Raw genomic sequence first — 12500 nt, 5'->3', positions numbered from 1 at the left:
GAGAGCGACGAACACGCGAGAGTTCATGGTTATATTGTGGTTGAAGCTGAAGGAAGAATTCAGTGGTTTAAAAAATACGTAAGAAAATATGCGGGATGCATTATTTTATGTCGATAAAGTATAAGATATTGCAAGTCTACGATTGGTATTTACATATCACCATTGACACTAAAAGAAGTAACTATTTCTAAAAAGTGGTCCACGAGTCCCTCCCCCTTACCTGCTTGCGTTTCCGGCGAGGGCGTACAGGATTCTGCTTCGACCCCAGCGCCTCTCCCCGTACTTATGGCACTGGGAAGGACTCGCAGAAGGTGAAGGACCTCGTTCCTATCTGATGGAGGGAATCGCACAAGTTTACCCAAATGTAACGACTGGTCACCCATTTAATGTTTTCCTGGATGTGTGTGAGTACCATATTATACGCCAAAGAAGCTGCATTCCATAGCACGAGAAAAAAAATTAACAAAAAATCTTTATTAAATCAAACAAAAGGCATATTAATTTTGGAAATGTATCTCAAAGCTTTTGAATCTCATAAGATGTCTTATCCGTAATATCTTAGTCCTTATAGAGAGTTTTATACCTGTTGTTAATTATGTATAATCCCCCACCAAAATAAGAGAAAAGAACACTGGCCCAAAGTATTTGTTTACAAGGCTTTCTTGCACTCCAGATCTCGTCGCTTGGAGGCCTTCGAACTTATGGTCAGTGCATTATTTATGCCATTGATTTCAAAGGTTACCAGGGAATGGAAATCAGCATAGCCGAACTTTGTGTTTTCACTGGCCTTTCCCAAAAGGTCTTGGGACACGGGCGATTTTTGGATGATTTTTCAGGGTAAAAAAGAACAAAAGGTATGTGAAACGATGTTCATACAACTGCATATTGCAGACACACGCACACTCACACGCGTATGCATATACTCGTTTATATATGTGTGCAGTATATATACAATATATATATATATATATATATATATATATATATATATATATATATATATATATATATATTCAGTATTGATGTATGGCGATATTCCCGACGGTATCTATATGCATTATGATAATGATACCAGTTATGATAACTATGATTATAATAGTGATAATGATAGAAATGAAGATGATCATAATAACTGCAGTGACAATGATAGTAATGGTAATGATGTTGATGACAGTAATACTAATAATTATAATTACAATAGGAAAAAGTAATAATGATAATGATGATAATGATAATGATAATGATAATCGCAACGGTAATGTTGATAATAATATTAATCATGCTAATAATCTTGATGACGCTGATAATATTGATAATGATAATAATAAAGATAATGTTAATGGTAATAGAAGCTGTTTTCAAAACATATTTTTTGATCTGGTGTGTTCCTCCTTCGAATGCTTCTATGGCATATTCTAAAACTTTATATAGGTATATATGTTTGCATGTGTATGCATGTATGCACATTTGCATATGTACATATACATATCTATCGACCTAATTGACTCTACGTATATTTACATTGCATATGATGCGTATTTCCGTCAATGCAGGTTTCCTGAAAATATAGAGATTACCTCACACATTTTTCCTTGCTGTAGTAATCATTCATAGATCTGCAGTTGAGCCTTTTATTTCCCCTTTGACCCTGCTGGTCTGCTGAGGTGAGCTGTCTCGGCAACGAATCGCCTGCTGTTGTCGCATGGGAAGAGTAAAAGGAGGATTTTCGAATTTATGGAATAGGTGTCTCCGTGATAAACTGTGAGAGAAGAAACGGGACATCACTTTTGTTCAGTAAGAAGACAAGAAGGACATCCAGTCAGTTAGACAAGGGTGGCAAAGCCAATTCAAGAGTACCTTGTCAACACAGAGTTGCCAGTGATGCCAAAACCATCCGTCCCCTGGGAAATGAGCAGTGTAACAAAATTATATTTCATATACAGTCACATGCATACACGCACACACACACACACACACACACACACACACACACACACACACACACACACACATATATATATATATATGTATATATATATGTATGTATACAGTATATATATGTATTTATAGAGTATATATATGTTTATATATGCAACGAATATATGTATATATATTAGTATATATATATATTATGTATATATATAGGTATATTTATGGTATATATGTATATATATCAGTATATATATACTATATATATAAAGGTATATTTATGGTATATATGTATATATATCAGGATATATATTCTATACATATAGTATATAAACTATACATATATATGGACATATATATGCACATATATATGTACGTATAAACATATGTAGATATATGGATGAATATAGTTATATATTACATCACCACTTGCATGCGTATTTAGCGAAGGATTGGAAAATAAAGGTAATTTCTCTGAAAAATATGATTTATTTCATTTGATGGTGAGCAAGAATGAATAGCGTTATGAACACTGCAGATATTCACTGTGACTCTCAGGTCCAGTCAGTGACAGTCTGAAAGCTACCTTCGGTCACAGTGACGACTCCGATCCACTCAGTCTGCCTGCGTGTATGCTTGGTGATGGTGTGATTGTGAGGTGCTTAGTGTAAGAATGCGGTGCTCATGACTAGCATGAGAAGGTGGAATCCAGCATGAAGGAGAGATCGTCCCTGGAGAGGACGCACTTGTCGAAGAGGGCGCTGCAGGCCTTGGCGTCTTTCTTGGCGAACTTGGAGCCGAAGGTGATGGCCAGGTCGTAGACGCCTCGGGATCCCTTGAGGTTGCTGTTGTTGTCGAAGGCGGTCTTGAAGGTGGACATGGCTGGCGTGAGCTGGTCAGCGGACATGGCCTCGATTTCGCACAAGAGCTTGGCCACGCAACCGGCAGAGTCCATCTTCTGGGCCACAGCAATCTGTTGGAGTGAAAAGAATATTAGTAAAGTCCAGAATTCCTTTATATATGCGCCTTTCATTCCTCATACACATAATTGCACAATTAAATTTTATGAAAGTAATTAATAAAAGCGTTAACTTACTTCTGTTGCAACGTCCTCCTCCATGGAATCGACGTCCCTCCTGTAACGGCGCTTCAGATGCTTCCCGATAAGAACTCCCTTGAGCACTGCCAGGGCGCCCACGCCCAAAGCTGCCGCTGCAGAAGCAGTGACAGTGGTAGCGGCGATGGTCCCAGCTGCGGCGGTGGTTCCCAAGAGGATGAAAGACTCGGAGGAGGCCCAGAGGCCGCACAGGAGGAGAGCGACAAACACGCGAGAATTCATGATGGTGGCGGAGTCTGTGAGGAGAAAAGTTGACAGTGAGGCTACGCAGAAAGCTAAAATCGTCAGAAGTCGACGACCTGAGACATCTTCAAGAGTCTCACAGGAAACAATTTCAGAAGAACCAGAAAAGAGGATCTTTGTTCCTTACCTGCTTGTGTTCTGGAGCAGTGAGAGGACGAGTGTGATGTTGGTTCCTGGCAGAGCGCGATATTTATAGCGAGTGGACGGAGGCAGGCGGGTGACGGACCTGATCCTGGGTGAGAGGGAAAGCGAACGTATCCTATGGTGCAGGTAAGGCCTATTGACGTTAAATTAGTATAGTATTTCAATCCTTACGTACGTGCTTCCTCAACGCACAAATGTGCTTATATCTGCTTCTCTGAACGTTCGTTACAAGACATCGCTTTATATGTATTTGTATGCACATTTTAAATCCACTGACGCACGTGTATGGGTGTGCATATATATATATGTATATATTTGTATGTATATATGTATATAGATAGATGTTAGATGGATTTACACACACACACATACATACATACTTGCACACACATATATATATATATATATATATATATATATATGTGTGTGCGTGTACGTGCACATAAATACATACATACACGTGTATACATATGTATGCATACATATATACAGTTACATATACACATACACATATGTGTATGTAAGTGTATACAGGTATATGTATATACATATACGTAAAGATCTTTATATCTTTATTAGTGTACGTACTTGTATATAAAAATGTATATATATACATATATATGCATATATGTATACATGTACATGTGTCTGTGTGTTTGTATATATGTGAATATATATGCACAAGTTTATATAGAAAGGTATATATATACCTTTCTGAACGTGCTTTTCAAAAGGAAATTATGAGATATGTATGCATATACTCATGTTGATATACGTAATATATAAGTATATATATATTATCTATTTATCTAAATTATGTAAATTTATAATACACCAATACACAAAGACACATATGTATATATACGCATTTATATATACTGATTTATATATATAAATCCCTTTCTCTCTATATATCTATATATAATATACATACACACATATGTGTATGTGCAAAAGAATCATGAAGTATTCCTCCTATCACTTCATACTCTAAGGCTATAGCCCGCCGACATTTATTTCCAAGAAAATGAAAAAAAAAAAAAAAATCTCGATTATTTTTTTCAAATTTCCCGCCGATATTGTGACGTCCGCGAAAGAAATAGCAAATGAATAAATATAAATCAATTTGTCTATGGTTCATTGTCTATGGCATCGTTTCTCCCGTCCCCAAAACAAAAATGAAATATATTTGGTGGAAATACCTTACTCTCATGCGTCATGCCATGTCTGTTGTCTATCGTGCCCGTGGTCGGTGGTCGCTTCTGATCAGTACTGGCGTATTTCGCATTATGTTGAATTTCATTTCATATCCAGAAAGAGTCCTTTTCCTACCTGTACAAAATGGCAATATATATGTATGTATATATATATGTATATATATATATATATATATATATATATATATATATATATATATATATATATGTCGATTTTTCTTCAAAATAATAAATTCTGGTTGAAAGAATTCTTAGTTTGTATTCAACTCCTAGAAGACTTGCAGTAAGACAGAATTGTACTTCCTCCAGGTGGGGCTGGAACTGATACATTTCTTTACTTCTGATCTTTGGAAGGTAGGAGGTACACTTGTCTTATTTTGGTGCTGGGGATTTTTTTCCCTCCCGCCAATATGTCATCATCACCAGACTTGCCCGCTATTCAAGAAAAGAAATTGCTGTTGCTCTAATGAGTAATTTTTCCTAGTTCGTTAGCCGGCCATACTAGTCCTACGCGAACGTTCTATGAAAACGCTTGTTTTGAATCCGCAGATTCATCGCCAGGGAGCCGTGCGAATCCGCCGTGTGCTGAACAGTTCGTATTCGGTGGTGGTATATGGTGGCCACACTGTAAGTCAACTGTATTCAGAATATATTGCTCAGGTGTGTGGTGAAAATATTACATCAAGAGTCGAATTGAAATGTCTACATTTGTTTGTGTATTTGCATATAAATGTATATATAACTTATCAATCTATATGTATACGTGCATATCTATATGCAAATATACATAATGTATATATGTATATGTCCATGTATTATATGTATATATATAAATGTGTGTGTGTGAGTGTGTACACGCATGTGTTTTTATAGAATTGTAGTAAAGAGACAGGTTTATAAATAAGTATCGAAAGGGATCAATTTTAGTCTTTATTGCAAGCTCAGAGGCAGGTTGCCAGTTCTAGTCAGTCACTTTGCACGAGATTCCAGCCTTTGACTCTTGACAGCTAATCTCTGCTCAGGGAAAGGGAATCACAGTTGCATTTCCTCATGGTTGTGGATGTGAATTAGAATGTGTAATGGTTGAATGATTGTTCAAGATGAGAAAGGGAACATCAAGTAAATTCATTGAAGACAATTGCTTATATAAAATGAGTGATGGGTGAGTATAAAATGAGTGATGTGAGGTTTTATCTAGCATGAGAAGACGGTGTCGAGCATGACGAAGAGATCCTCCCTTGAAAGGACACACTTGTCGAATCGGACGCTGCACGCCTTGGGGTCGTCCTTGGCGAGGGCGATGGCCTGGTCGTACTCGATGCGGGAGGACTTGAGGTTGTCGGGATTCTCGAAGGCCGTCTTGAAGGTGGACATGGATGGGGTGAGGCTGTCGGCGGGCGTCGCCTCGATCTCGCACAGCAACTTGGCGATGCAGCCGGCCGAATCCAGTTCCTTGGCGACGGCCACCTTTGGAGGAAATATATGGGATTAGATACACTCCGCGCAGTGCGTAAATATTGATTGTGTTCGATTTAGTTATATATTTTGTCCATTTCATGCTAACAGCTTGAGGTATGAACCGTCTTAACATCTTCAGTACAAACCTCAACTTCATCGTCGATCTCCATAGAATCGACGTCCCTCCTGTAACGGCGCTTGAGATGCTTCCCGATAAGAACTCCCTTGAGCACTGCCAGGGCGCCCACGCCCAAAGCTGCCGCTGCAGAAGCAGTGACAGTGGTAGCGGCGATGGTCCCGGCTGCGGCGGTGGTTCCCAAGAGGATGAGAGACTCGGAGGAGGCCCAGAGGCCGCACAGGAGGAGAGCGACGAACACGCGAGAGTTCATGGTTATATTGTGGTTGAAGCTGAAGAAAGAATTTAGTGGTTTAATATATATATATATATATATATATATATATATATATATATATATATATATATATATATATATATTTTATGTCGATAAAATGTTATCATTAAGATAGTACAAGTCCATGATCGGTATTTACATATCACCATCGACACTAAAAGAAGTAACAGAGATATTTCTAAAAAGTGGTCCACTGGTCCCGCCCCCGTACCTGCTTGTGTTTCCGGCAAGGGCGCACAGGATTCTGACGGCGATCCTTGCGCCTCTCCCCGTATTTATGGCGCTGGGAAGTACCTGCGGAAGGTGAAGGACCTCGTCCCCATCTGATGGGGGAAATCGGGTAAGTTCACCCACTTAATGTTATCCTGGTGTGTGTGAATACCATATACGGAAGAGCTTTTCGCTATTTTTTTTCTTATGATTAGATAAAAAGCACATCTATTTTGGAAACGTGTCCCAAGACGTTTGATTTCCACAAGATATAATATTCACAGCAAATAAATGCTTATATATAGTTTTAGAGCCTCTATCTTATGTTGGCTTACAATACATTTTTTCACTTCCATAACTTGTATCCTGGAGGACTACGAACTTACAGCCAGTGTATTATTTATGCTATTGATTTCAAAGGATATAAGTGAAAGGAAATCAGCATAGATGAACCTTCGGCATTACCTGCCCATGCCAAATAAGTCCTCGGACAAAGGCGATTTTTGGACGATTTCTCAGGGTAAAAACACGGAAAACAAGGTATTGTAACGATTGCCATAGAACTTGGCATGGGTGCACACGCATGTATATATCGTATATATATATGCAGTATATATGTATATATATACATATATACACATATATGTTAATATATATACATACATACATATATATATATATATGTATATATGAATATATATACACACGCACATATATATATGGACATATATCTATATGTATATATATGAGTATATTATATTCACTAATGACGTAGTGGCGATATTCCCAACGTTTTCTATATGTATCATGATAATGTTACCAATAGCGATAACGATAATTATAATGATAGTGATAATGATAAAGATAATGATTATGATAACAACTGTAATGAAAATGGTAGTAATGGTAGTGATAACGATGATAATAACTTTAATGACAAAAGAAATAATAATAATCGTAATGATAAAGAGGTGAATCATATTAGTAATAGCATCAATAATGTTGATAAAATTGATAATGTTAATGTTGATAACATAGAAAATGTTAATAATATGATGATAATGTTGTGTTAATAATATGATGTTAATAATGTTGTGTTAATACTATTAATGATAATGGCATTGATATTAATGCAATAATGACAATAAAGATGATGATAATGATAATATAATCTAACATGGCCTCACTCTTTATATATATTTATACATGTCCGTGTGTGCGTGCGAGCGCGCGTGTGTATATGTATATATTTTTATATGTGCATGTGTACATGCATATAGATCTCTACCTATCTACACAGCATGTGTATTTCCGTCCACTTTGGTTCTCTCAAAACAAAAGATTTCCCGAAAGGTCGTTCACGTATTACTTTGTCGTAGAACTCATCCGCAGATTTGCAGCTGTCTTTTATATCTCCTTTGGCCGGCTGGTCTGCTGAGGTTAGCTGTCTCGGCAACCTAGCTAATCGCCTGCTGTTGTCGCCATGTGAAAAAGGAAAATGGAGTTTGAGAACTTATAAAGTAGGCATATATATAATGTTATATATATTTATATAACATTAAATATATGTGTGTACATATATAGATAGATAGATAGGTATATATGTATAGTATATCCAGTATTGATGTAGTTTCGATATTTCCGACTTTTTCTGTATGTATTATGATGATGATATCAGTTATGATATCGGTAATTATAATGGTAGTGATAGTGATAAACATGACAATAATGATAACTACATTGAGAATGGTAGTAATGCTAATGATAATAGCGATAATGATGATCATAATAACTGTAAGAATTATAGTAATAATGGTAATGATAATGATGTGAATTATGTTAATAATACTTATGATACAAATTACCAATAGCATTAATGACGTTAATGATATATATAATGTTAATATTTATAGCGATAATGGTACTGGTGATTATAATGACAATGATGATAAAGATAATATTTATAATGATAGAATCTGGGGTCTCCCTCCATCGAATGCTTTTAACGGAATAAAAAGCTCACCATATATATATCTGTATATATATATATATATATATATATATATATATATATATATATATATATATATATATATATTGATATGCATGCGTATGTATGTATGTGCGTGTTTATGCATATGTACATATGCATAACACTCTACCTAAACTTCTCTATAAACTCTAAAGATTTCCCAAAAGGTTGTAACGTTTTACTTTGTTATAGGACTCATCCATATATCTGCAGATGTGTGCCTATTTTCTCTCCCTTGGCCCGGCTGGTCTGCTGAAGTTAGTTGTCTCAGCAACCTAGCAATCGGCTGCTGTTGTCGCCATGTGAAAAAAGTAAAATGGGGATTTCCGAAGTTATGAAATAGGTGTGTCTATGGTGTAATCTGAAGGATATTAAACGGAACAATGGTAGGGTTCAGTAGAAGACAAGAAGGATATCCAATCAGGCAAAGGTGGCAAAGGCAACTGAAGGTCCTGCAGGATACCTCGTCAACACAAAAAGTGGCCAGCATGATATGGCCAAAACCATCCATCCCCTCGGAAATGAACTGTGAACAAAATCAAAGAATCGATAGAGATGGTCTATATGTGCGCGCACACATTTATACATGCATACACATACAAACATGTATATAAATATATAGGTAGACAGATATTTTTATATATTACATTACTTATATGCGTATTTAGCGAAGGATTGGAAAATAAAGGTAATTTTTCGGAGAAATATGATTTATTTCACTTGATGGTAAGCAAGAATGAATAGCGTTATGAACACTGCAGATATTCACTGTGACTCTCAGGTCCAGTCAGTGACAGTCTGAAAGCTACCTTCGGTCACAGTGACGACTCCGATCCACTCAGTCTGCCTGCGTGTATGCATGGTGATGGTGTGATTGTGAGGTGCTTAGTGTAAGAATGCGGTGCTCATGACTAGCATGAGAAGGTGGAATCCAGCATGAAGGAGAGATCGTCCCTGGAGAGGACGCACTTGTCGAAGAGGGCGCTGCAGGCCTTGGCGTCTTTCTTGGCGAACTTGGAGCCGAAGGTGATGGCCAGGTCGTAGACGCCTCGGGATCCCTTGAGGTTGCTGTTGTTGTCGAAGGCGGTCTTGAAGGTGGACATGGCTGGCGTGAGCTGGTCAGCGGACATGGCCTCGATTTCGCACAAGAGCTTGGCCACGCAACCAGCAGAGTCCATATTCTCGGCCACAGCAATCTATTGGAGTGAAAGGAATATTAGTAAAGTCCAGAATTCCTTTATGTATGCGCCTTTCATTCCACATATACATAATTGCACAATTAAATTTTATGAAAGTAATTAATAAAAGCGTTAACTTACTTCTGTTGCAACGTCCTCCTCCATGGAATCGACGTCCCTCCTGTAACGGCGCTTGAGATGCTTCCCGATAAGAACTCCCTTGAGCACTGCCAGGGCGCCCACGCCCAAAGCTGCCGCTGCAGAAGCAGTGACAGTGGTAGCGGCGATGGTTCCGGCTGCGGCGGTGGTTCCCAAGAGGATGAGAGACTCGGAGGAGGCCCAGAGGCCGCACAGGAGGAGAGCGACAAACACGCGAGAATTCATGATGGTGGCGGAGTCTGTGAGGGGAAAAGTTGACAGTGAGGCTACGCAGAAAGCTAAAATCGTCAAAAGTCGACGACCTGAGACATATTCAAGAGTCTCACAGGAAACAATTTCAGAAGAACCAGAAAAGAGGATCTTTGTCCCTTACCTGCTTGTGTTCTGGAGCAGTGAGAGGACGAGTGTGATGGCGGTTCCTGGCAGAGCGCGATATTTATAGCGAGTGGACGGAGGCAAGGGGGGTGAAGGACCGGATCCTGGGAGAGAGGGAAAGCGAACGTATCCTATGGTGCAGGTAAAGCCTATTGACGTTAAGTTAGTATAGTATTTCAATCCTTACGTACGTGCTTCCTCAACGCACAAATGTGCTTGTATCTGCTTCTCTGAACGTTCGTTACAAGACATCGCTTTATATGTATTTGTATGCATATTTTAAATCCACTGACGCACGTGTATGGGTGTGCATATATATATATATATATATATATATATATATATATATATATATATATATATTTGTATGTATATATGTATATAGATAGCGGTTAGATGGATTTACACACAAACACATACATAGATACTTGCACACACACACACACACACACACACATATATATATTTATATATATATATATATATATATATATATATATATATATATATATATATATATATATATATGTGTGTGTGTGTGTGTGTGTGTGTGTGTGTGTGTGTGTGTGTGTGTACGTGCACATATATACATACATACACATGTGTATACATATGTATGCATACATATATACAATTACATAAACACATACACATATGTGTATGTAACTGTATACAGGTATATGTATATAAATATACGTACAGATCTTTATATCTTTATTAGTTTACGTACTTGTATATGTAAATGTATATATATACATATATATCCATATATATACATGTACATGTGTATGTGTGTGTATATATGTGAATATATACGCAAAAGTTTATATAAAAAAGTATATATATACCTTTCTGAACGTGCTTTTCGAAAGAAAATTATGAGATATGTTTGGATATACTCATGTATTTTGTTGATATACGTAATATATATGTATATATGTATATATATTTTTTGTCAACCTGCATGTCTATCTATCTAAATCATGTAAATTTCTAATACATCAATAAACAAAGACACATATGTATATATACGAATTTATATATACTGATTTATATATATAAATCCCTTTCTATATACATACATACATACATACATACATACATATATATATATATATATATATATATAATATACACACATATGTGTATTTGCAAAAGAATCATGAAGTATTCCTCGTATTACATTATACTCTAAGGCCACAACATTTTTTTTTTCTTGAATTGTGCCCGCCGACATTTATTTCTAAGAAAATGAAAAAAAAAAGAAAATCCCGATTATTTTTTTCAAATTTCCCGCCGATATTGTGACGTCCACGAATGAAATAGCAAGTGAATAAATATAAATAAATTTGTCTATGATTCATTGTGTATGGTATCGTTTCTCCCGTCCCCAAAACAAAAATAAAATATATTTGGTGGAAATACCTTACTCTCATGCGTCATGCCATGTCTGTTGTCTATCGTGCCCGTGGTCGGTGGTCGCTTCTGATCAGTACTGGCGTATTTCGCATTATGTTGAATTTCATTTCATATCCTTTTCCTACCTGTACAAAATGGCAATATATATATATATATATATATATATATATATATATATATATATATATATATATATATATATATATATATGTGTGTGTGTGTGTGTGTGTGTGTGTGTGTGTGTGTGTGTGTGTGTGGATTTTTTATTTTACTTTATTTATTTTATTTTATTTTTTTGATTTCCAATATAATAAATTCTGGTTGAAAGCATTCTTAATTTGTATTCAACTCCTAGAAGACTTGCAGTAAGATAGAATTTTACTTCCTCCAAGTGGGTCTGGAACTGATACATTCCTTTACTTCTGATCTTTGGAAGGTAGGAGGTACACTTGTCTTATTTTGGTGCTGGGGATTTTTTTTTTTCCCCTCCCGCCGATATTTCATCATCAACAGACTTGCCTGCTATTCAAGGAAAAAATTGCCGTGGCCTAAGCGATGTTAATAAATAATTCAATTTCATTTTCAGGAAATGGATTGCTCTATCTA

General features: G+C 36.7%; 3 protein-coding genes across 3 annotated transcripts; all 3 read right to left on the bottom strand.

Moving 5' to 3' along the window:
• Positions 1 to 2436: 2436 nt before the first annotated feature.
• Positions 2437 to 4198, bottom strand: LOC113812384 (uncharacterized). The gene is made up of 4 exons (XM_027364254.2): positions 4195 to 4198; positions 3417 to 3521; positions 3026 to 3282; positions 2437 to 2902 (listed from the first exon to the last, which is right to left on the bottom strand). Exons 1-4 carry the CDS (start codon positions 4196 to 4198, stop codon positions 2618 to 2620), a joined length of 651 nt encoding a protein of 216 aa, XP_027220055.2. The 3' UTR covers positions 2437 to 2617.
• Positions 4199 to 5584: 1386 nt separating this feature from the next.
• LOC113812374 (uncharacterized) lies at positions 5585 to 6513 on the bottom strand. Its single transcript, XM_070118807.1, has 2 exons — positions 6255 to 6513; positions 5585 to 6117 (listed from the first exon to the last, which is right to left on the bottom strand). Exons 1-2 carry the CDS (start codon positions 6495 to 6497, stop codon positions 5845 to 5847), a joined length of 516 nt encoding a protein of 171 aa, XP_069974908.1. The 5' UTR covers positions 6498 to 6513; the 3' UTR covers positions 5585 to 5844.
• A 2951-nt stretch (positions 6514 to 9464) lies between these two features.
• LOC113812379 (uncharacterized) lies at positions 9465 to 10727 on the bottom strand. Its single transcript, XM_027364250.2, has 4 exons — positions 10671 to 10727; positions 10474 to 10579; positions 10083 to 10339; positions 9465 to 9959 (listed from the first exon to the last, which is right to left on the bottom strand). The coding sequence occupies exons 1-4, from the start codon at positions 10725 to 10727 to the stop codon at positions 9675 to 9677; spliced, it is 705 nt and encodes a 234-aa protein (XP_027220051.2). The 3' UTR covers positions 9465 to 9674.
• Positions 10728 to 12500: the final 1773 nt, after the last annotated feature.

The sequence above is a fragment of the Penaeus vannamei genome, chromosome 4 (assembly GCF_042767895.1).
Source record: "Penaeus vannamei isolate JL-2024 chromosome 4, ASM4276789v1, whole genome shotgun sequence".
Lineage (NCBI taxonomy): Eukaryota > Metazoa > Arthropoda > Malacostraca > Decapoda > Penaeidae > Penaeus > Penaeus vannamei.
This window is presented reverse-complemented; position numbering and strand designations above follow the sequence as displayed.

Coding starts and splice junctions, on each gene's coding strand:
- LOC113812384 (XM_027364254.2), bottom strand. Junction 3,283..3,416: donor CTGCTCCAGAACACAAGCAG/GTAAGGAACAAA, acceptor TTCTCCTCACAG/ACTCCGCCACCATCATGAAT. Junction 2,903..3,025: donor AGGAGGACGTTGCAACAGAA/GTAAGTTAACGC, acceptor TCACTCCAACAG/ATTGCTGTGGCCCAGAAGAT.
- LOC113812379 (XM_027364250.2), bottom strand. CDS start 10,727: ATGTCTTGTAACGAACGTTCAGAGAAGCAGATACAAGCACATTTGTGC. Junction 10,580..10,670: donor CACATTTGTGCGTTGAGGAA/GCACGTACGTAA, acceptor CCTCTCTCCCAG/GATCCGGTCCTTCACCCCCC. Junction 10,340..10,473: donor CTGCTCCAGAACACAAGCAG/GTAAGGGACAAA, acceptor TTCCCCTCACAG/ACTCCGCCACCATCATGAAT.
- LOC113812374 (XM_070118807.1), bottom strand. CDS start 6,497: ATGAACTCTCGCGTGTTCGTCGCTCTCCTCCTGTGCGGCCTCTGGGCC. Junction 6,118..6,254: donor AGATCGACGATGAAGTTGAG/GTTTGTACTGAA, acceptor TTTCCTCCAAAG/GTGGCCGTCGCCAAGGAACT.